The sequence below is a fragment of the Eschrichtius robustus genome, chromosome 8, assembly GCF_028021215.1.
Source record: "Eschrichtius robustus isolate mEscRob2 chromosome 8, mEscRob2.pri, whole genome shotgun sequence".
Classification (NCBI taxonomy): Eukaryota; Metazoa; Chordata; class Mammalia; order Artiodactyla; family Eschrichtiidae; genus Eschrichtius; species Eschrichtius robustus.
This window is the reverse complement of record NC_090831.1, coordinates 128,773,895-128,793,831: the sequence shown is the minus strand read 5'-3', so window position 1 is coordinate 128,793,831 and position 19,937 is coordinate 128,773,895. Positions and strand designations below refer to the sequence as shown.

At 41.9% G+C, this 19,937-nt stretch overlaps 1 protein-coding gene across 2 annotated transcripts in view; it reads right to left on the bottom strand.

Moving 5' to 3' along the window:
* Positions 1–19,685, bottom strand: part of RNF32 (ring finger protein 32) — a 47,811-nt gene extending 28,126 nt beyond the window's left edge. For both annotated transcript variants that reach the window (XM_068549761.1, XM_068549763.1), the window contains exons 1-3: positions 19,607–19,685; positions 16,849–16,940; positions 16,027–16,309 (exon numbers count right to left, since the gene is read on the bottom strand). In XM_068549761.1, the coding sequence (XP_068405862.1) occupies positions 16,027–16,309; positions 16,849–16,863 (298 nt within the window). In that variant the 5' untranslated portion in view covers positions 16,864–16,940; positions 19,607–19,685. The remainder of the gene's footprint in view (positions 1–16,026; positions 16,310–16,848; positions 16,941–19,606) is intronic.
* Positions 19,686–19,937: the final 252 nt, after the last annotated feature.

Here is a 19,937-nt window from a genome sequence, read left to right as displayed (position 1 = left end):
TTTTTTCTCCCTTTTACTCTGAGCCGTGTGGACGAAAGGCTCTTGGTGCTCCAGCCAGGCATCAGGGCCGTACCTCTGAGGTGGCAGAGCCAACTTCAGGACACTGGTCCACAAGAGACCTCCCAGCTCCACGTAATACCAAACGGCAAAAATCTCTCAGAGATCTCCATCTCAACATCAAGACCCAGCATCACTCAATGACCAGCAAGCTACAGTGCTGAACACCCTATGCCAAACAACTAGCAAGACAGGAACACAGCCCCATCCATTAGCAGAGAGGCTGCCTAAAATCATAATAAGGCCACAGACACCCCAAAATACACCACCAGACGTGGATGTGCCCACCAGAAAGACAAGATCCAGCCTCATCCACCAGAGCTCAGGCACTAGTTCCCTACACCAGGAAGCCTACACAACCCACTGAACCAACCTTAGCCACTGGGGACAGATACCAAAAACAACGGGAACTACAAACCTGCAGTCTGTGAAAAGGAGACCCCAAACACAGTAAGATAAGCAAAATGAGATGACAGAAAAACACACAGCAGATGAAGGAGCAGGGTCAAAACACACCAGACTTAACAAATGAAGAGGAAATAGGTAGTCTACCTGAAAAAGAATTCAGAATAATGATAGTAAGGATGATCCAAAATCTTGGAAATAGAATAGACAAAATGCAAGAAACATTTAACAAGGACGTAGAAGAACTAAAGAGGAACCAAGCAATGATGAAAAACACAATAAATGAAATTAAAAATACTCTAGATGGGATCAATAGCAGAATAACTGAGGCAGAAGAAAGGATAAGTGACCTGGAAGATAAAATGGTGGAAATAACTACTGCAGAGCAGGATAAAGAAAAAAGAATGAAAAGAACCGAGGACAGTCTCAGAGACCTCTGGGACAACATTAAACGCACCAACATTCGAATTATAGGGGTCCCAGAAGAAGAAGAGAAAAAGAAAGGGACTGAGAAAATATTTGAAGAGATTATAGTTGAAAACTTCCCTAATATGGGAAAGGAAATAGTTAATCAAGTCCTGGAAGCACAGAGAGTCCCATACAGGATAAACCCAAGGAGAAACACGCCAAGACACATATTAATCAAACTGTCAAAAATTAAATATAAGGAAAACATATTAAAAGCAGCAAGGGAAAAAAAACAAATAACACACAAAGGGAATCCCCATAAGGTTAACATCTGATCTTTCAGCAGAAACTCTGCAAGCCAGAAGGGAGTGGCAGGACATATTTAAAGTGATGAAGGAGAAAAACCTACAACCAAGATTACTCTACCCAGCAAGGATCTCATTCAGATTTGATGGAGAAATTAAAACCTTTACAGACAAGCAAAAGCTGAGAGAGTTCAGCACCACCAAACCAGCTTTACAACAAATGCTAAAGGAACTTCTCTAGGCAAGAAACACAAGAGAAGGAAAACACCTACAATAACAAACCCAAAACATTTAAGAAAATGGGAATAGGAACATACATATCGATAATTACCTTGAATGTAAATGGATTAAATGCTCCCACCAAAAGACACAGGCTGGCTGAATGGATACAAAAACAAGACCCATATATATGCTGTCTACAAGAGACCCACTTCAGACCTAGAGACACACACAGACTGAAAGTGAGGGGATGGAAAAAGATATTCCATGCAAATGGAAATCAAAAGAAAGCTGGAGTAACAATTCTCATATCAGACAAAATAGACTTTAAAATAAAGACTATTACAAGAGACAAAGAAGGACACTATATAATGATCAAGGGATCGATCCAAGAGGAAGGTATAACAATTGTAAATATTTATGCACCCAACATAGGAGCACCTCAATACATAAGGCAAATACTAACAGCCATAAAAGGGGAAATCGACAGCAACACAATCATAGTAGGGGACTTTAACACCCCACTTTCACCAATGGACAGATCATCCAAAATGAAAATAAATAAGGAAACACAAGCTTTAAATGATACATTAAACAAGATGGACTTAATTGATATTTATAGGACATCCCACCCAAAAACAACAGAATACACATTTTTCTCAAGTGCTCATGGAACATTCTCCAGGATAGATCATATCTTGGGTCACAAATCAAGCCTTGGTAAATTTAAGAAAATTGAAATCGTATCAAGTATCTTTTCCGACCACAACGCTATGAGACTAGATATCAATTACAGGAAAAGATCTGTAAAAAATACAAACACATGGAGGCTACACAATACACTACTTAATAACGAAGTGATCACTGAAGAAATCAAAGGGGAAATCAAAAAATACCTAGAAACAAATGACAATGGAGATACGATGACCCAAAACCTATGGGATGCAGCAAAAGCAGTGCTAAGAGGGAAGTTTATAGCAATACAAGCCTACCTCAAGAAACAGGAAACATCTCGAATAAACAACCTAACCTTGCACCTAAAGCAATTAGAGAAAGAAGAACAAAAAACCCCAAAGCCAGCAGAAGGAAAGAAATCATAAAGATTAGGTCAGAAATAAATGAAAAAGAAATGAAGGAAACAATAGCAAAAATCAATGAAACTAAAAGCTGGTTCTTTGAGAAGATAAACAAAATTGATAAACCATTAGCCAGACTCATCAAGAGAAAAAGGGAGAAGACTCAAATCAATAGAATTAGAAATGAAAAAGGAGAAGTAACCACTGACACTGCAGAAATACAAACGATCATGAGAGATTACTACAAGCAACTCTATGCCAATAAAATGGACAACCTGGAAGAAATGGACAGATTCTTAGAAATGCACAAACTGCCGAGACTGAACCAGGAAGAAATAGAAAATATGAACAGACCAATCACAAGCACTGAAATTGAAACTGTGATTAAAAACCTTCCAACAAACAAAAGCCCAGGACCAGATGGCTTCACAGGCGAATTCTATCAAACATTTAGAGAAGAGCTAACACCTATCCTTCTCAAACTCTTCCAAAATATTGCAGAGGGAGGAACACTCCCAAACTCATTCTACGAGGCCACCATCACCCTGGTACCAAAACCAGACAAAGATGACACAAAGAAAGAAAACTACAGGCCAATATCACTGATGAACATAGATGCAAAAATCCTCAACAAAATACTAGCAAACAGAATCCAACAGCACATTAAAAGGATCATACACCATGATCAAGTGGGGTTTATCCCAGGAATGCAAGGATTCTTCAACATATGCAAATCAATCAATGTGATACACCATATTAACAAATTGAAGGAGAAAAACCATATGATCATCTCAATACATGCAGAGAAAGCTTTCGACAAAATTCAACACCCATTTATGATAAAAGCCCTGCAGAAAGTAGGCATAGAGGGAACTTTCCTCAACATAATAAAGGCCATATATGACAAACCCACAGCCAACATTGTCCTCAATGGTGAAAAACTGAAAACATTTCCACTAAGATCAGGAACAAGACAAGGTTGCCCACTCTCACCACTATTATTCAACATAGTTTTGGAAGTGTTAGCCACAGCAATCAGAGAAGACAAAGAAATAAAAGGAATCCAAATCGGAAAAGAAGAAGTAAAGCTGTCACTATTTGCAGATGACATGATACTATACATAGAGAATCCTAAAGATGCTACCAGAAAACTCCTAGAGCTAATCAATGAATTTGGTAAAGTAGCAGGATACAAAATTAATGCACAGAAATCTCTTGCATTTCTATACACTAATGATGAAAAATCTGAAAGTGAAATTAAGAAAACACTCCCGTTTAACATTGCAACAAAAAGAATAAAATATCTAGGAATAAACCTACCTAAGGAGACAAAAGACCTGTATGCAGAAAATTATAAGACACTGATGAAAGAAATTAAAGATGATACAAATAGATGGAGAGATATACCATGTTCCTGGATTGGAAGAATCAACATTGTGAAAATGACTATACTACCCAAAGCAATCTACAGATTCAATGCAATCCCTATCAAGGTACCAATGGCATTTTTCACAGAACTAGAACAAAAAATTTCACAATTTGTATGGAAACACAAAAGACCCCGAATAGCCAAAGCAATCTTGAGAACGAAAAATGGAGCTGGGGGAATCAGGCTCCCTGACTTCAGACTATATTACAAAGCTTCAGTAATCAAGACAGTTTGGTACTGGCACAAAAACAGAAATATAGATCAATGGAACAGGATAGAAAGCACAGAGATAAACCCACACACATATGGTCACCTTATCTTTGATAAAGGAGGCAAGCATATACAGTGGAGAAAAGACAGCCTCTTCAATAAGTGGTGCTGGGAAAATTGGACAGCTACATGTAAAAGTATGAAATTAGAACACTCCCTGACACCATGCACAAAAATAAACTCAAAATGGATTAAAGACCTAAGTGTAAGGCCAGACACTATCAAACTCTTAGAGGAAAACATAGGCAGAACACTCTATGACATACATCACAGCAAGATTCTTTTTGACCCAGCTCCCAGAGAGATGGAAATAAGAACACAAATAAACGAATGGGACCTAATGAAACTTAAAAGCTTTTGCACAGCAAAGGAAACCATAAACAAGACCAAAAGACAACCATCAGAATGGGAGAAAATATTTGCAAATGAAGCAACTGACAAAGGATTAATCTCCAAGATTTACAAGCAGCTCATGCAGCTCAATAACAATAAAACGAACAACCCAATCCAAAAATGGGCAGAAGACCTAAATAGACATTTCTCCAAAGAAGATATACAGATGGCCTACAGACACATGAAAGAATGCTCAACATCATTAATCATTAGAGAAATGCAAATCAAAACTACAATGAGATATCATCTCACACCGGTCAGAATGGCCATCATCAAAAAATCTAGAAACAATAAATGCTGGAGAGGGTGTGGAGGAAAGGGAACACTCTTGCACTGTTGGTGGGAATGTAAATTGATACAGCCACTATGGAGAACAGTATGGAGGTTCCTTAAAAAACTACAAATAGAACTACCATACGACCCAGCAATCCCACTACTGGGCATATACCCTGAGAAAACAATAGGTCAAAAAGAGTCATGTACCAAAATGTTCATTGCAGCTCTATTTACAATAGCCAGGACATGGAAGCAACCTAAATGTCCATCGACAGATGAATGGATAAAGAAGATGTGGCACATATATACAATGGAATATTACTCAGCCATAAAAAGAAATGAAATGGAGGTATTTGTAATGAGGTGGATGGAGTTAGAGTCTGTCATACAGAGTGAAGTAAGTCAGAAAGAGAAAAACAAATACAGTATGCTAACACATATATACGGAATCTAAGGAAAAAAAAAAAAAAAAGGCCATGAAGAACCTAGTGGCAAGACGGGAATAAAGACACAGACCTACCAGAGAATGGACTTGAGGATATGGGGAGGGGGTGGGGTGAGATGTGACGGGGTGGGGGAGTGTCATGGACATGTGTGCACTACCAAATGTGGAGTGGATAGCTGGTGGGAGGCAGCCGCGTGGCACGGGGAGATCAGCTCGGTGCTTTGTGACCACCTGGAGGGGTGGGATGGGGAGGGTGGGAGGGGGGGAGATGCAAGAGGGAAGAGAAATGGGAACATATTGTATATGTATGACTGATTCACTTTGTTGTAGAGCAGAGGCTAACACACCATTGTAAGGCAATTGTACTTCAGTAAAGATGTTTAAAAAAAATAAATAAATAAAATATCTCTATTAAAAAAAAAAAAAAAAAAGAATAGGGACGGGACCTGCACCAGTGGGAGGGAGCTGTGAAGGAGGAAAGGTGTCCACACACTAGGAAGCTCCTTCACAGGTGGAGACTGCGGGTGGCAGAGGGGGGAGCTTCGGAGCCACGGAGGAGAGCGCAGCCACAGGGGTGCGGAGGGCAAAGCGGAGAGATTCCCGCACAGAGGATCCGTGCCGACGAGCACTCACCAGCCCGAGAGGCTTGTCTGCTCCCCCGCCGGGGCGGGCGGGGGCTGGGAGCTGAGGCTCGGGCTGCGGTCGGATCGCAGGGAGAGGACTGGGGTTGGCGGCGTGAACACAGCCTGAAGGGGCTAGTGCGCCACAGCTAGCCGGGAGGGGGTCCGGGAAAAGGTCTGAAGCTGCCAAACAGGCGAGAGACTTTTTCTTGCCTCTTTGTTTCCTGGTGCGCGAGGAGAGGGGAGTCAGAGCGCCGCCTAAACGAGCTCCAGAGATGGGCGCGAGCCGCGGCCATCAGCGTGGACCCCAGAGACGGGCATGAGACTCTAAGGCTGCTGCTGCCGCCACCAAGAAGCCTGTGTGCGAGCACAGGTCACTCTCCACACCACCCCTCCCAGGAGCCTGTGCAGCCCGCCACCGCCAGGCTCCCGTGATCCGGGGACAACTTCCCCGGGAGAACGCACGGCGCGCCACGGGCTGCTGCAACGTCACGACGCCTCTGCCGCTGCAGGCTCGCCCCGCCTCCTCCGTACCGCTCCCTCCCCCTGGCCTGAGGGAGCCAGAGCCCCCGAATCAGCTGCTCCTTTAACCCCGTCCTGTCTCAGGGAAGGACAGACGCCCTCAGGCGACCTACACGCAGAGGTGGGGCCAAACCCAAAGCTGAACCCCGGGAGCTGCGCGAACAAAGAAGAGAAAGGGAAATCTCTCCCAGCAGCCTCAGAGGCAGCGGATTAAATCTCCACAATCAATCTGATGTATCCTGCATTTGTGGAATACCTGAATAGACAACGAATCATCCCAAAATTGAGGCGGTGGACTTTGGGAGCAACAGTAGACTTGGGGTTTGCTTTATGCATCTAATTTGTTTCTGGTTTTATGTTTATCTTAGTTTAGTATTTAGAGTTTATTGTCATTGGTAGATTTGTTTACTGGTTTGGTTGCTCTCTTTTATTTTTTAATTACCTTTTTATTTTAGTAATTTAAAAATTTTTTTATTTTAATGATTTTATTTTATTTATTATTATTAGTTTTCTTTCTTTTTTCCTCCCTTTTCTTGTGAGCTGTGTGGCTAATAGGGTCTTGGTGCTCTGGCCTGGTGTCAGGCCTCAGCCTGTGAGGTAGGAGAGCCGAGTTCAGGACACTGGACCACCAGAGACCTCCCGGCCCCACGTAATATCAATTGGCGAGAGCTCTCCCAGAGATTTCTGTCTCAATGCTAAGACCCAGCTCCACCCAACGGCCAGCAAGCTACACTGCTGGACACCCCATGCCAAACAACTAGCAAGACAGGAACACAACCCCACCCATTAGCAGAGAGGCTGCCTAAAATCATAGTAAGTTCACAGACACCCGAAAACACACCACCGGATGCAGTCCTGCCCACCAGAAAGACAAGATCCAGCCTCATCCACCAGAACACAGGCACCAGTCCCCTCCACCAGGAAGCCTCCACAAGCCACTGAACCAACCTTACCCACGGGGGCAGACACGAAAAACAACAGGAACTACGAATCTGCAGCCTGTGAAAAGGAGACCCCAAACACAGTAAGTTAAACAAAATGAGAACACAGAGAAACACACAGCAGATGAAGAAGCAAGGTAAAAACCCACCAGACCAAACAAATGAAGAGGAAGTAGGCAGTCTACCTGAAAAAGAATTCAGAGTAATGATAGTAAAGATGATCCAAAATCTTGGAAGCAGAATGGAGAAAATACAAGAAACATTGAACAAGGACCTAGAAGAACTAAAGAGCAAACAAACAATGATGAACAACACAATAAATGAAATGAAAAATTCTCTAGAAGGAATCAATAGCAGAATAACTGAGGCAGAAGAATGGACAAGTGATGTGGAAGATAAAATAGTGGAAATAACTACTGCAGAGCAGAATAAAGAAAAAAGAATGAAAAGAATTGAGGACAATCTTAGAGACCTCTGGGACAACATTAAATGCACCAACATTCGAATTATAAGGGTCCCAGAAGAAGAAGAGAAAAGGAAAGGGACTGAGAAAATATTTGAAGAGATTATAGTTGAAAACTTCCCTAATATGGGAAAGGAAAGAGTTAATCAAGTCCAGGAAGTGCAGAGAGTCCCGTACAGGATAAATCCAAGGAGAAACATGCCAAGACACATATTAATCAAACTATCGAAAATTAAATACAAAGAAAATATATTAAAAGCAGCAAGGGAAAAACAACAAACAACATACAAGGGAATCCCCATAAGGTTAACAGCTGATCTTTCAGCAGAAACTCTGCAAGCCAGAAGGGAGTGGCAGGACATATTTAAAGTGATGAAAGAGAAAAACCTACAACCAAGATTACTCTACCCAGCAAGGATCTCATTCAGATTTGATGGAGAAATTAAAACCTTTACAGATGAGCAAAAGCTAAGAGAATTCAGCACCACCAAACCAGCTCTACAACAAATGCTAAAGGAACTTCACTAGGCAGGAAACACAAGAGAAGGAAAAGACCTACAATAACAAACCCAAAACAGTTAAGAAAATGGTAATAGGAACATAGATATCAATAACTACCTTAAATGTAAATGGATTCAATGCTCAAACCAAAAGACATAGACTGGCTGAATGGATACAAAAACAAGACCTGTATATATGCTGTCTACAAGAGACCTACTTTGGACCTAGGGACACATACAGACTGAAAGTGAGGGGATGGAAAAAGATATTCCATGCAAATGGAAATCAAAAGAAAGCTGGAGTGGCGATTCTCATATCAGATAAAATAGACTTTAAAATAAAGACTATTACAAGAGACAAAGAAGGACACTGCATAATGATCAAGGGAATCCAAGAAGAAGATATAACAATTGTAAATATTTATGCACCCAACATAGGAGCACCTCAATACATAAGGCAAATGCTAACAGCCATAAAGGGGGAAATTGACAGTAACACAGTAATAGTAGGGGACTTTAACACCCCACTTTCACCAATGGACAGATCATGCAAAATGAAAATAAATAAGGAAACACAAGCTTTAAATGATACATGATACATCATTCTCAATGGTGAAAAACTGAAACCATTTCCTCTATGATCAGGAACAAGACAAAGCTGTCCACTCTCACCAGTATTATTCGACATAGTTTTGTAAGTTTTAGCCACAGCAATCAGAAAAGAAAAAAGAATTAAAAGGAATCTAAATTGGAAAAGAAGTAAAGCTGTCACTGTTTGCAGATGACATGACACTATATGTAGAGAATCCTAAAGATGCTACCAGAAAAATACTAGAGGTAATCAATGAATTTGGTAAAGTAGCAGGATACAAAATTAATGCACAGAAATCTCTTGCATTCCTCTACACTAATGATGAAAAATCTGAAAGAGAAATTAAGGAAACACTCCCATTTACCACTGCAACAAAAACAATAAAATACCTAGGAATAAACCTACCTAAGGACACAAAAGACCTGTATGCAGAAAACTATTAGACACTGATGAAAGAAATTAAAGATGATACAAACAGATGGAGAGATATACCATGTTTTTGGATTGGAAGAATCAACATTGTGAAAATGACTATACTACCCAAAGCAATCTACAGATTCAATGCAATCCCTATCAAGGTACCAATGGCATTTTTCACAGAACTAGAACAAAAAATTTCACAATTTGTATGGAAACACAAAAGACCCTGAATAGCCAAAGCAATCTTGAGAAAGAAAAACAGAGCTAGAGGAATCAGGCTCCCTGACTTCAGACTATACTACAAAGCTACAGTAATCAAGACAGTATGGTAGTGGCACAAAAAACAGAAATATAGATCAATGGAACAGGATAGAAAGCCCAGAGATAAACCCACACACATATGGTCACCTTATCTTTGATAAAGGAGGCAAGAATATACAATGGAGAAAAGACAGCCTCTTCAATAAGTGGTGCTGGGAAAACTGGACAGCTACATGTAAAAGAATGAAATTAGAACACTCCCTAACACCATACACAAAAATAAACTCAAAATGGATTAAAGACCTATATGTAAGGGCCGACACTATAAAACTCTTAGAGGAAAACATAGGCAGAACATTCTATGACATAAATCACAGCAAGATCCTTTTTGACCCACCTTCCAGAGTAAGGGAAATAAAAGCAAAAATGAACAAATGGGACCTAATGAAATTTAAAAGCTTTTGCACAGCAAAGGAAACCATAAACAAGATGAAAAGACAACCCTCAGAATGGGAGAAAATATTTGCAAATGAAGCAACTGACAAAGGATTAATCTCCAAAACTTACAAGCAGCTCATGCAGCTCAATATCAAAAAAACAAACAACGTAATCCAAAAACGGGCAGAAGACCTAAATAGACATTTCTCCAAAGAAGATATACAGATTGACAACAAACACATGAAAGAATGCTCAACATCATTAATCATTAGAGAAATGCATATCAAAACTACAATGAGGTATCACCTCACACCAGTCAGAATGGCCATCATCAAAAAATCTATAAACAATAAATGCTGGAGAGGGTGTGGAGAAAAGGGAACCCTCATACACTGTTGGTGGGAATGTAAATTGATACAGCCACTATGGAGAACAGTATGGAGGTTCCTTAAAAAACTAAAAATAGAACTACCATACGACCCAGCAATCCCACTACTGGGCATATACCCTGAGAAAACCATAATTCAGAAAGAGTCATGTACCACAATCTTCATTGTAGCTCTGTTTACAATAGCCAGGACATGGAAGCAACCTAAGTGTCCATGACAGATGAATGGATAAAGAAGATGTGGCACATATATACAATGCAATATTACTCAGCCATAAAATAAACGAAATTGAGTTATTTGTAGTGAGGTGGATGGACCTAGAGTCTGTCATACAGAGTGAAGTTAAGTCAGAAAGAGAAAAGCAAATACCGTATGCTAACACATATATGTGGAATCTAAAAAAAAAAAAAAGTTCTGAAGAACCTAGGGGCAGGACAGCAATAAAGATGCAGACGTAGAGAATGGACTTGAGGACACAGGGAGGGGGAAAGGTAAGCTGGGACGAAGTGAGAGAGTGGCATGGACATATATACACTACCAAATGTAAAATAGATAGCTAGTGGGAAGCAGCCGCATAGCACAGGGAGACCAGCTCGGTGCTTTGTTACCATGCAGGAGGGAGGAGATATGGGGATATATGTATATGTATAGCTGATTCACTTTGTTATAAAGCAGAAACCAAGACACCATTGTAAAGCAGTTATACTCCAATAAAGATGTTAGAAAAAAAAAAAGAACATGTGGTCCAACCTCATTAGTAACTAATATGCATAATAATTAGATTTTCAAAATAAGAGCTACTGAAAGAATGACTCATTTACTCCAAACTGGGATTCTCTTCCTGATGTCTAATTTACATCTACCCTGCTCAGGTGACTGCTCTGAGGCTGCTTGATCATTTCTGTAAACTGTACATGCACATGGAAGACAGTCACTAAATCACTGTCACATTCTCCAAGCCTGCGCCTCTCTTGTGAGATGCCGTGTCCAGGACAGAACTAGCACTGTTAGCAGTTCCGGGGAGAATGACAAAGTGTCCACTGGGCACCGCAGCGACCTCATGCTCCCTCTTTGTGGTTCAGCTCCTGCCCACAGGCCTTCGGCTCCTCCTCCATCCGTCACCTGCCCTCGGACGCAAGGTCCCAGCCAAACCTACTTTCCGTGAAAACTTCATGGTGCTTCATCAAAAAATTAAATACGATCCAGCAATTCCTCCTCTTGGTGTATTCGCCAAAGAACTCAAAGCAGGGACTCAAGCAGATATTTGTACACCAATGTTCACAGCAGCATTATTCACAGTAACCGTAAGGGAGAAACAGCTCAAGTGTCCACTGATGGAATGGATAAACCAAATGTGCTACATGCAGGCAATGGAATGGTATTCCGTCCTAAACAAGAATGAAATTCTGATAGTGCTACAACATGAACGGACCTTGGAGATGTTATGCTAAAAGCAATAAGCACAAAAGCACAAGTATCATATGACTGCTATTATACGCGGCTCCTAAAGTAGCCAGATTTGTAGAGACACAAAGTGAATTCGCGGTTGCCCAAGGCTGGGGGCGGGGACAGAGTTTGGGAAGATGAAAACGTCCTGGAGACGGACAGCGGCGATGGTCGCTCAACAGTGGGAATGCGCTTAATGCCACTGAACTGTGCACTTAAAAATGGTTGAAATGGTAAATTTGATGTCATGTATAGTTTTTTCTCGTTTTTTTTTTAACATTTTTATTGGAGTATAATTGCTTTACAATGGTGTGTTAGTTTCTGCTTTATAACAAAGTGAATCAGTTATACATAATTGCTTTACAACGGTGTATTAGTTTCTGCTTTATAACAAAGTGAATCAGTTATACATATACATACATCCCCATATCTCCTCCCTCTTGCCTCTCCCTCCCTCCCACCCTCCCTATCCCACCCCTCTAGGTGGTCACAAACCACTGAGCTGATCTCCCTGTGCTATGCGGCTGCTTCCCACTAGCTATCAGTTCTACATTTGGTAGTGTATATATGTCCGTGCCACTCTCTCACTTTGTCACAGCTTACCCTTCCCCCTCCCTATATCCTCAAGTCCATTCTCTAGTAGGTCTGCGTCTTTATTCCCATCTTGCCCCTTGGTTCTTCCTGACCATTTTTTTTAGATTCCATATATATGTGTTAGCATACGGTATTTGTTTTTCTCTTTCTGACTTATTTCACTCTGTATGACAGACTCTAGGTCCATCCACCTCACTACAAATAACTCAATTTCGTTTCTTTTTATGGCTGAGTAAATTGCATTGTATATATGTGCCACATCTTCTTTATCCATTCATCTGTCATGGACACTTAGGTTGCTTCCATGTCCTGGCTATTGTAAACAGAGCTGCAATGAAGATTGGTACATGACTCTTTTAGAATTATGGTTTTCTCAGGGTATATGCCCAGTAGTGGGATTGCTGGGTCGTATGGTAGTTCTATTTTTAGTTTTTTAAGGAACCTCCATACTGTTCTCCATAGTGACTGTATCAATTTACATTCCCACCAACAGTGTATGAGGGTTCCCTTTTCTCCACACCCTCTCCAGCATTTACTGTTTATAGATTTTTTGATGATGGCCATTCTGACCGGTGTGAGATGATATCTCATTGTAGTTTTGATTTGCATTTCTCTAATGATTAATGATGTTGAGCATTCTTTCATGTGTTTGTTGTCAATCTGTATATCTTCTTTGGAGAAATGTCTATTTAGGTCTTCTGCCCGTTTTTGGATTGCATTGTTTGTTTATTTGATATTGAGCTGCATGAGCTGCTTGTAAGTTTTGGAGATTAATCCTTTGTCAGTTGCTTCATTTGCAAATATTTTCTCCCTTTCTGAGGGTTGTCTTTTCATCTTGTTTATGGTTTCCTTTGCTGTGCAAAAGCTTTTAAGTTTCATTAGGTCCCATTCGTTTATTTTTGTTTTTATTTCCATTTCTCTAGGAGGTGGGTCAAAAAGGATCTTGCTGTGATTTATGTCATAGAGTGTTCTGCCTGTGTTTTCCTCTAAGAGTTTGATAATGTCTGGCCTTACATTTAGGTCTTTAACCCATTTTGAGTTTATTTTTGTGTATGGTGTTAGGGAGTGTTCTAATTTCATTCTTTTACATGTAGCTGTCCAGTTTTCCCAGCACCACTTATTGAAGAGGCTGTCTTTTCTCCATTGTATATTCTTGCCTCCTTTATCAAAGATAAGTTGACCATATGTCCATGGGTTTATCTCTGGACTTTCTTTTTTTTTATGAATTTATTTATTATATTTTTGCTGCACGCGGGCTTTCTCTTGTTGCGGTGAGCGGGGCTTCTCTTTGTTGAGGTGCGCGGGCTTCACATTGCGGTGGCTTCTCTTGTTGTGGAGCACGGGCTCTAGGTGCACAGGTTTCAGTAGTTGTGGCTCACGGGCTTAATTGCTCTGTGGCATGTGGGATCTTCCCTGACCAGGGCTTGAACCCGTGTCCTCTGCATTGGCAGGCAGATTCTTAACCACTGCACCACTAGGGAAGCCCTATCTCTGGACTTTCTATCCTGTTCCATTCATCTATATTTCTGTTTTTGTGCCAGTACCATACTGTCTTGATGACTGTAGCTTTGTAGTATAGTCTGAAGTCCAGGAGCCTGATTCCTCCAGCTCCATTTTTCTTTCTCAAGATTGCTTTGGCTATTCGGGGTGTTTTGTGTTTCCATACAAATTCTGAAATTTTTTGTTCTAGTTTGTGAAAAATGCCACTGGTACCTTGATAGGGATTGCATTGAATCTGTAGATTGCTTTGGGTAGTAGAGCCATTTTCACAATGTTGATTCTTCCAATCCAAGAACATGGTATATCTCTCCATCTATTTGTATCATCTTTAATTTCTTTCATCAGTGTCTTATAATTTTCTGCATACAGGTCTTTTGTCTCCTTAAGTAGGTTTATTCCTAGGTATTTTATTCTTTTTGTTGCAATGGTAAATGGGAGAGTTTCCATAATTTCACTTTCAGATTTTTCATCCTAAGTGTATAGGAATGCAAGGTACTTCTGTGCATTAATTTTGTATCCTGCTACTTTACCAAATTCATTGATTAGCTCTAGTAGTTTTCTGGTAGCATCTTTAGGATTCTCTATGTATAGTATCACGTCATCTGCAAACAGTGACAGCTTTACTTCTTTTCTGATTTGGATTCGTTTTATTTCTTTTTCTTCTCTGACTGCTGTGGCTAAGACTTCCAAAACTATGTTGAATAATAGTGGTGAGAGTGGGCAGATGCTATGTATATTTTACCACAACAAAAATTTTAAAACCCCAAGCCCCTCTCCTCATCCGACCCCTCCCATATCTTCCCTGCTCTCCCACTCTCCTCCATCCCGGCTCACCAGGCTCCGCCACTCTGTTCTTATTTCAGCTCCTCAAACGCCCCAGCTCTCTTGCCTCAGAGCCCTGCCTCTGTCTTCTCCGTCAAGAACATTCTTCCTCTTTCTTCGCAGGGATAAACCCTTTTAATCCTTTGAATCTATGGTGGAAGCTAGCTGATGTTCACCAGCCTGTTCCCCTCCTCCTGGGCACACAGCTGGACCTTACTTCCCAGCCTCCCTTGCAAAAAATAAAAATAATAAATAAAAATCAAAACCTTTTCTATTCCTAACTTTGCAGTTTAAAATAATCTCGGACTTGTAAACGGTTGTAAAACCGTGTAAAGAATCCTCACGTGCCTTGCACTCGGCTTCCCCAGATGTTCACACTTTACACGACCTGAGTGCCACGGTCCAATCTAGCAATTTATGTTGATCCAGTGCTCTCGATTAATCTATACTCCCCACAGGATGTCATTCTTGTCTCACTGACGTCCTTTTGTTCTGACCCTGATCACTCACAGGGCTCAGTTGGCCTGTCCCCTTGGCCTCCCAGGATCTGGGACAGCACCTCAGTCTTTATTTGCTTCTCTTGATGCTTTTGCAGAGTGCTGGCCAGGAACTGTGTAGAATGTCCTTCCACCAGGGTCATCTAAGGTTTCCTCAGAGTTACACTCGGAGATGCATCTTTGGCGAGAATGCCCTAGGAGGGATCTGCGTCCTTCTGAGAGCCTGGCGTCAGACTTTGTCACTTGGTAAAGGTGCTGTCACTTCTCCTGCGGTGAGTTGGCCCCTGGGGCAATGCCATGAGGCTGTGCCCCCACCTGTGTCTCAACGTGACTCCCCCGCTAGTTCCAGCATCCTCAGATGGTTGTTATCAGTGTGGTCTTTACCACATGGTGATTTTCTATTTCTAGCTCTGGTCTACTATACTTATAGTTGTCATTCTACTGTAAGAAAGAGACTTTCCCATTACTTATTTATTTCTTCAATTATTTATTTCTGTCACTGTAGATTAATGGATATCTACTTTATTCTGTTTTTACTTATTCTTACTCTACTTATCATTACTATCTTTATTTTCTTGCTCAAATTGGCCCCATTATCGTTTTTAAACTTCAGTACAGACATATCTTTCTGTAAGATTATAAGTTAAAATAATTTCTGTACCAGAGAAAATGGTACTATTAATCTCAACTAGATTCTTTAGCGCTAATAAGTCAAAATACGAATGAAGATTAGCTTACCTAAAGTTAATGGTGGTGGTTTTGGATCAAGAACGTATTCTTTTTCTGGATCTTCCACTTTAGGGCCTTGGGTGGTTTTTTTAAGTCCAGTATCTATTATTGCTTTTGTATTTCTTTTTAGAGACTTGGATCTGTTCTCTGTCCAAGAATGTACGTTTGTACACTTGTCCTTTGTCTTAGAATGATCTGCTACTGAAAGATTTCGAAGTTGAAGATCATGTAAAATGTGATCTTGTAAAGCCACTGCAGTGACTGCTAAGTTATCCTGTTTAGATGAATGACCCTAAAAAGTGGGGAAAAAAGCCTTACATGCAGAACATTATCTAATGTACCATTTACAAGAAAGCTTATGCTTTAACACTCAACCTTGATGGCATACCAGACCAAATCCAGTAGTAAAGAATGCTTCACCCGTCGTTACCCAAGTCAGGGGAGCAAAGCCCAGTCTCACCATTTACGTTAATGACATAGTAACATCTTTTCACTTAATTACTAAGGCCTTAATCATAATATGAATAAATGCATTCTGACGTATATAAGCTGGGCGTGCCTGAGCACATTCTGCTTCACAATAATTAGACTCCAGGCCAAGCTTGCTCCTGTGATACTAAAGAGAATCTTGCATTTAAGTGTATGCTTTTTTAGTGAAAACTTATACAAAATACAATTCCCATGCAGCTAAGAGATGCTTACACCAAGTACTACAGCTGACAGTTCCTCACTGAAGCAAGGTTTGCAAACTATTTTTTATACGGTCAAATAGCTGAATTAAAATATATTCATGAGTAAAACAATGTGTATGTTTTAAAAAGGATTGTGTACCTTATTTTTTAACATGCTGACTCAGGAGAAGTGGTTGCTTGGCTATATCAAATTATATCACCATTTCATATCCCAGTCCTTTGATTCTTCCACTGTAAAAAAGCCAACAGAAAGCCAACGTTAGAGCGTACGTAAAATCTCTGATGAAGTTTACGGGGAAGAGAAATATGGAGAGTCTGACTGATGATGAATGCGCACCAGCACAGCACGAAGCTCTGTGCTCTGATCCCAGAGGAACTCAAGCCGGTCATGACTTGATTCACCTGTCCTCAAGCAGCTCTCCTGATAGTTGGAGGGAACCTATTAATATGAATGAGAACAATCTGTTGCTAAACGTAATGATACTATACGTGAATACAACAAAATTTCAGACTACAAAGATCAGAGAATGTAAGTGAAATACCTCTTAAAGGGATAATATTAAAACAGGGATTTGAAGGACACAGAGCGGGCAATGAACATGCTACCCCACAGGTACAAGAAAAGCACAGGCACTCCAGAACTCAGCAAGTGTTTATGTTTTAGAGGAGAAGGGAACAGTGGACGCCCTGGGATGTAAGAGGAATACTGTCTGACTTCACTCTGTCCACAACAGAGACATACAGAATATGAGGCACAAACATGGGTTCTAGTCTTGCTCTACCTGTTTCTACAAGATACATAGCATATCTGAGGTTGTTTCCCCACCTCAAGACAGATATAATAACGCTCTCCTTGCAGGGTTACTGTTAGGATTAAATGAGACAACCTTTGTAAAGTATCTAAAATAGGTCCTTCTACACAGAAGATACTCTGTAAACAGTTATTCTTGATCCAGTTCCCTTCAAAGCTTACGGAAAGGGGCTTCCCTGGTGGCGCAGTGGTTAAGAATCCTCCTGCCAATGCAGGGGACACGGGTTCGAGCCCTGGTCTGGAAAGATCCCACATGCTGCAGTGCAACTAAGCCCGTGCGCCACAACTACTGAGCCTGTGCTCTAGAGCCCATGAGCCACAACTACTGAGCCCACGTGCCACAACTACTGAAGCCCACGCGCCTAGAGCCCATGCTCTGCAACAAGAGAAGTCACCACAGTGAGAAGCCCGCGCACCGCAACAAAGAGTAGCCCCCGCTCGCCGCAACTAGAGAAAGCCTGCGCGCAGCAAAGGAGACCCAACGCAGACAAAAAAAAAAAAAAAAAAAAGCTGGTGGAAGAATTTGGAATTGGCCCTTTCAGTTTTTAGACAAGGGTATATCTTATGAAGACGAGAGTCCAAAATATATTGGGATGGGGAGGAACAGTAAACTGCTGGAGTAATCTAGGGAGTACTGCTGCGGGCCTGATTGTAAGACGAGAGACGAATTAATCCAAATATGTATCTGAGGATCAACACCTATATTCAGTTAGTCCTGCAGAATGAGCTTCCTCAGGGGTGAGTGCAGAATGAGGAAAGCAAGCATAGTGGAAAGGAGTCTGTGAGATCCCCAAGACCCCTTAGCAGTGAGGTGACAGCTTCTATGGCAACCCCGTTCCCCTTCAATTCTGGCATCAAGAGGAGAATGAAGGAGTTTCCATCTAATATTGCATCACAACAGTCTAGGCTGAAGAAATGGTAGAAGGTATTTAAAATGCTGAAAAATCACTAACAGAATCTTCTACTTTAAAAATGCCCACAACCTGGCAGAATATAGTTTGCATTATCCTAAAAATTGTTTAATAATCATAGCTAGCTATCTGCAGTCGACAATTTTATCTCAAGTGTCTACACTGTAAGCCACTGGGCTTAACATCAAGAGCTTTTAAAAACTGTGCCCCTTGTAAGTCCTATAGTGCCGTTAAATTTCAGCATTAGAAACTATTTTCAACTATTTAGTCCAACTTCATTTTAAAAGGAGAAAACATATCCAGAGATTACTGACTCCTCCAAAATTATATAATTAGTCTGTGGCAGCGGTAGGGTTAGAAACTTAATCCTTACCCAGTATTAAGAGCTAAAATTAATAGGAATATTTTTTCTTTGTAAATTCCATTGTTAACAATTAGTTAAAAGAGGTAGGGCTTGGTAAAAAGATACCACTGTGGTGGCAAAGTAATTAGTTACCGATCTAAGTGACTTTAAGCTAATTTATAAACATGCTAGTTAAAAACACAGGAACACCAGAGAAACAGTTTTTAAAAGACAATTGGACACACTGTGTTGCCAGGTTTTATAACTTAGGAATTCCTTGTTTTACATTTTTGATGAGATTCCACCCAGGTTGGCCAGAAGCACAGAAACAGTTGTAAAATGACAGCCCTCCTGTCCCTGGGTATCCGTGGGACTGGTTCCAGGACCCGCCGGTTTTCACCAAAACCCCAGGACGCTCAAGTCCCAGAGTCAGCCTCCACCCGACCCCCGACCCCCGTCCCCCGCCAGGGAGAATGTAGCACTGCGGTACATATTTGCTGAAGAAAATCCGGGTACGGCCTGCAGGTGGGCCCGGCAGTTCACACCCTCGTTCAAGGGTCCACTGTATATGTTAACCGTGGACCCCCTTTCAGTAACGGGTTGGTTGTGGTTCTCAGACAGTGACCGTTCTAGGCCCTACCAAGGGATGGCCACGGAGTAGGCGGGCTGCCCTGGGGACCCGAGGACCTTTGGGGCTGCACAGGACAGTCCCGGCCGCTCCCGCCTCCAGGGCGCCCCCTCCCCTGCCCTCCCCAACCCATCCCACCCCTCCTCTTTACTCCACCCGGGGCCGCACCTGCAGCGGAACCGACCCCACCCTCTGCACACCCACCGCTGCCGACGCCCTCCACCTCTGTGGCTCGCCGTTGCCTAGCAACCGCCGCCGCTCCGGTCGCACGCCAGCGCGCATGCTCAACGGCCCAGTCCTGCCCCACGCTGAGCACCACTTTCCGGAAGCCCGCTGCGGCTCTGCCACACTGCGCATGCTCACAGGTCCCGCCCTTCGTGCAGCCACACTGCGCATGCTCACCGGCTCTGCCCTGAGCACGGTACAGACGCCTCTATCGCTTGGGCGGTGCTTTCACACCGCGCATGCTCATCTGCTGCGCGCCGCACAGGGCCGCGCCGCGCATGCTCGCCGCCGCGCGCGCTCGCGCAAGTGT